The sequence below is a fragment of the Gloeophyllum trabeum genome, assembly GCF_000344685.1.
Source record: "Gloeophyllum trabeum ATCC 11539 unplaced genomic scaffold GLOTRscaffold_00311, whole genome shotgun sequence".
Taxonomy (NCBI): Eukaryota; Fungi; Basidiomycota; class Agaricomycetes; order Gloeophyllales; family Gloeophyllaceae; genus Gloeophyllum; species Gloeophyllum trabeum.
Window position 1 is genome coordinate 208 of NW_006920719.1, and position 2,292 is coordinate 2,499.

The 2,292-nt window shown below is 45.8% G+C and overlaps 1 protein-coding gene across 1 annotated transcript; it reads left to right on the forward strand.

The window, feature by feature from the left end:
- Positions 1-389: 389 nt before the first annotated feature.
- On the forward strand, positions 390-1,746 carry GLOTRDRAFT_97358 (uncharacterized protein; the record flags this gene model as incomplete). Its single annotated transcript, XM_007873547.1, has 10 exons — positions 390-415; positions 504-545; positions 606-710; positions 762-905; positions 962-1,039; positions 1,091-1,171; positions 1,223-1,324; positions 1,374-1,523; positions 1,575-1,652; positions 1,713-1,746. The coding sequence occupies 10 exons, from the start codon at positions 390-392 to the stop codon at positions 1,744-1,746; spliced, it is 840 nt and encodes a 279-aa protein (XP_007871738.1).
- Positions 1,747-2,292: the final 546 nt, after the last annotated feature.

Genomic DNA, 2,292 nt, shown 5'->3' on the forward strand with positions numbered 1-2,292 from the left:
GCCTATTAGGAGCTGTTTACCGTGTGAAATATCCTTCGAGGAGATTCCGTTCCCACGATGACTCGGTCTTCTGGGTTTTGGAATCCCGTACTTCCTGTCGATCATTATATGCTACGCCTTGTACTGTGCATATAGGGATGTGCACTATATATCAGATGTCGTTTAGTTATTGGTCTGCTGTATTCACTGGTCGGTCAAAGCATATTAAGGTGGAATAGAAGCATCATACCCGGTTTGTGCTTCTCAGGCCTGGGCACAGCATTGCGCGCGCTGGTGTAACTTCCACGATTATCTATACGTGGCTAGTCAGACTCCATCCTTTCCTCCGACCTCGTCTCCATACGCATTTTTGAGAATTGATATCCGGCGTTACGAACGTCTTCGTCCTCATGCCCGCATCGCCGCTTTATCTTTGGTAGGGAAGCGGCGTCTTCTTTCCTTGTGAAAGCCTCGGTATGTTATCGTGTTTTTCTATAATGAGTCCGGTCTCTCATATTATGTAGGAAAACTACTAGGAAGTCTGTCCCTAGCAAGCGTATGGGCAGGTAAGTCGACGGTATTTTTCAGATATCATCACATGCTCATTGTCGTTTATATTTCCACAGTCCCGTGGGAGTGGTACAAACTCTCAAGTCCAAGGCAACAAGCAGAAAGGCGCCGGTCCGCGTAGGTTCCGATGAGGAGGATGTGATCGTTGTGCAGTACGACAGGTAAATACACTTTCAATACTTACCGTGATTTGTTCTTACGTGTCCTGATAGCGATAAATCTCAGCCCGATTCCTCAGTGCGTAAGGTGGGTGGAAGTCGAAAGAATGGTGTGAAGCCGAAAAAACGCGACATGAAGGGCAAGAGCCGCAAGATCGTCAAGTCTGAAGATGATAAGAGTGACGTCGAGCTCAAAATGTAAGTGTATGCAAGCTGCATTTCATATCAGCCGTCATGATATACATTAGATCTAGTTCAAAATCCACGTCTCGTGTTGCCGGCGACAAACAAAAACCGTATGCTATGAACGGAGACGATGATTCGAATGAGGAGTATGTGTCAAAAACCTCGCCGTTTCTTTTTAATATTAATAATCATCCAAGCGAGTTCCCTTCTATATCCGAGTTGGCAGCGTCTACTATAAAGGATAGGAATCCTGCCGTTACAAGCGTGCCCAAAAAGATGTGAGTGATAACGGGTTCTGGAGCAAATCAGCTGAATCTGAACGGAAATAGTATGATCAAGGGCACGAAGCGCAAAACTGACCTCGATGATATCTCCGGTGATGAACGTGACAGCGATATCCAAGAAGTCGATGTAAAGGCTTCAGTAAATAAGTGTGTATTCAAACGCGTCTGAGATCTACCTAATACCATGTTTTCGAAGGTCCGCTAAGCGTGCTAAGACCAACCTTGCGGTTGGCAAACACGTCGAGATTAGGAAGAAAGGAGTTGGCGCTGAACCGAAGGAATATGATGAAGGAGAAGTCAAATCTGATGAGGGAAGTGATGACGAAGTTTGCGTTCCAGTAGTGAAGTCAGTTTTGCTATATTATCTAACACATAATGTAACTCTCGTGATCCACAGAGGGTATGGCAGCGATGATGAAAACAGCCGTGAGCGCGAAGAAGTCAAAGACGAAGCGATGGAGCTTCCGGTTGTTCGGTGCGTTCAGGCCAATGTCATTGTTGTTGAATTTGCTCATATATAGGTACATACATAGAGGTCGCCAGACACCTACCACGCGAGAGCCACCTGAGGCCGATGATGTCGTGCAGTAAGTTCAGTCTCCGATGTTGGACAGCAATTTTCATGGGAATATTAGGCACGGACCGGACGTCACATTGAAAGAAGAACTAATGGACCCGTTGCTCAAAGCCACATACGTGAATCTCCCGCATCTCCCTCGGTGAGTGTTCTCATTTAATTAATGCACTTTACTGAACACATGGTGTAAGACTGGGTAAACTGGAGCCGGCATCCACCTATGGCCAATACAGCGAAGGCGGTCAAGTGATGTTCAGCGGCTGGAAAAATATTCTCAAATGTTATCAGGCGCCGATGTGCCAACTAGCGCGAAACGGCAAACACTGTGAGCATGTGGATAAAATTCTTGAGTACGTCTCTACACCCTTCATAGAATTGAAATAAGTTGCCGATACATTGCCACAAAATATAATAGCTACATCAAGGACGTTATATTTTTTGCGCGTAAGGACACTCCACGTGACAGGTTCATAAACCTTTCAAGGATCTCCCTGGACGTTTTGGTTCCATCGACTGGAACAAGCAAATCGATCATCAT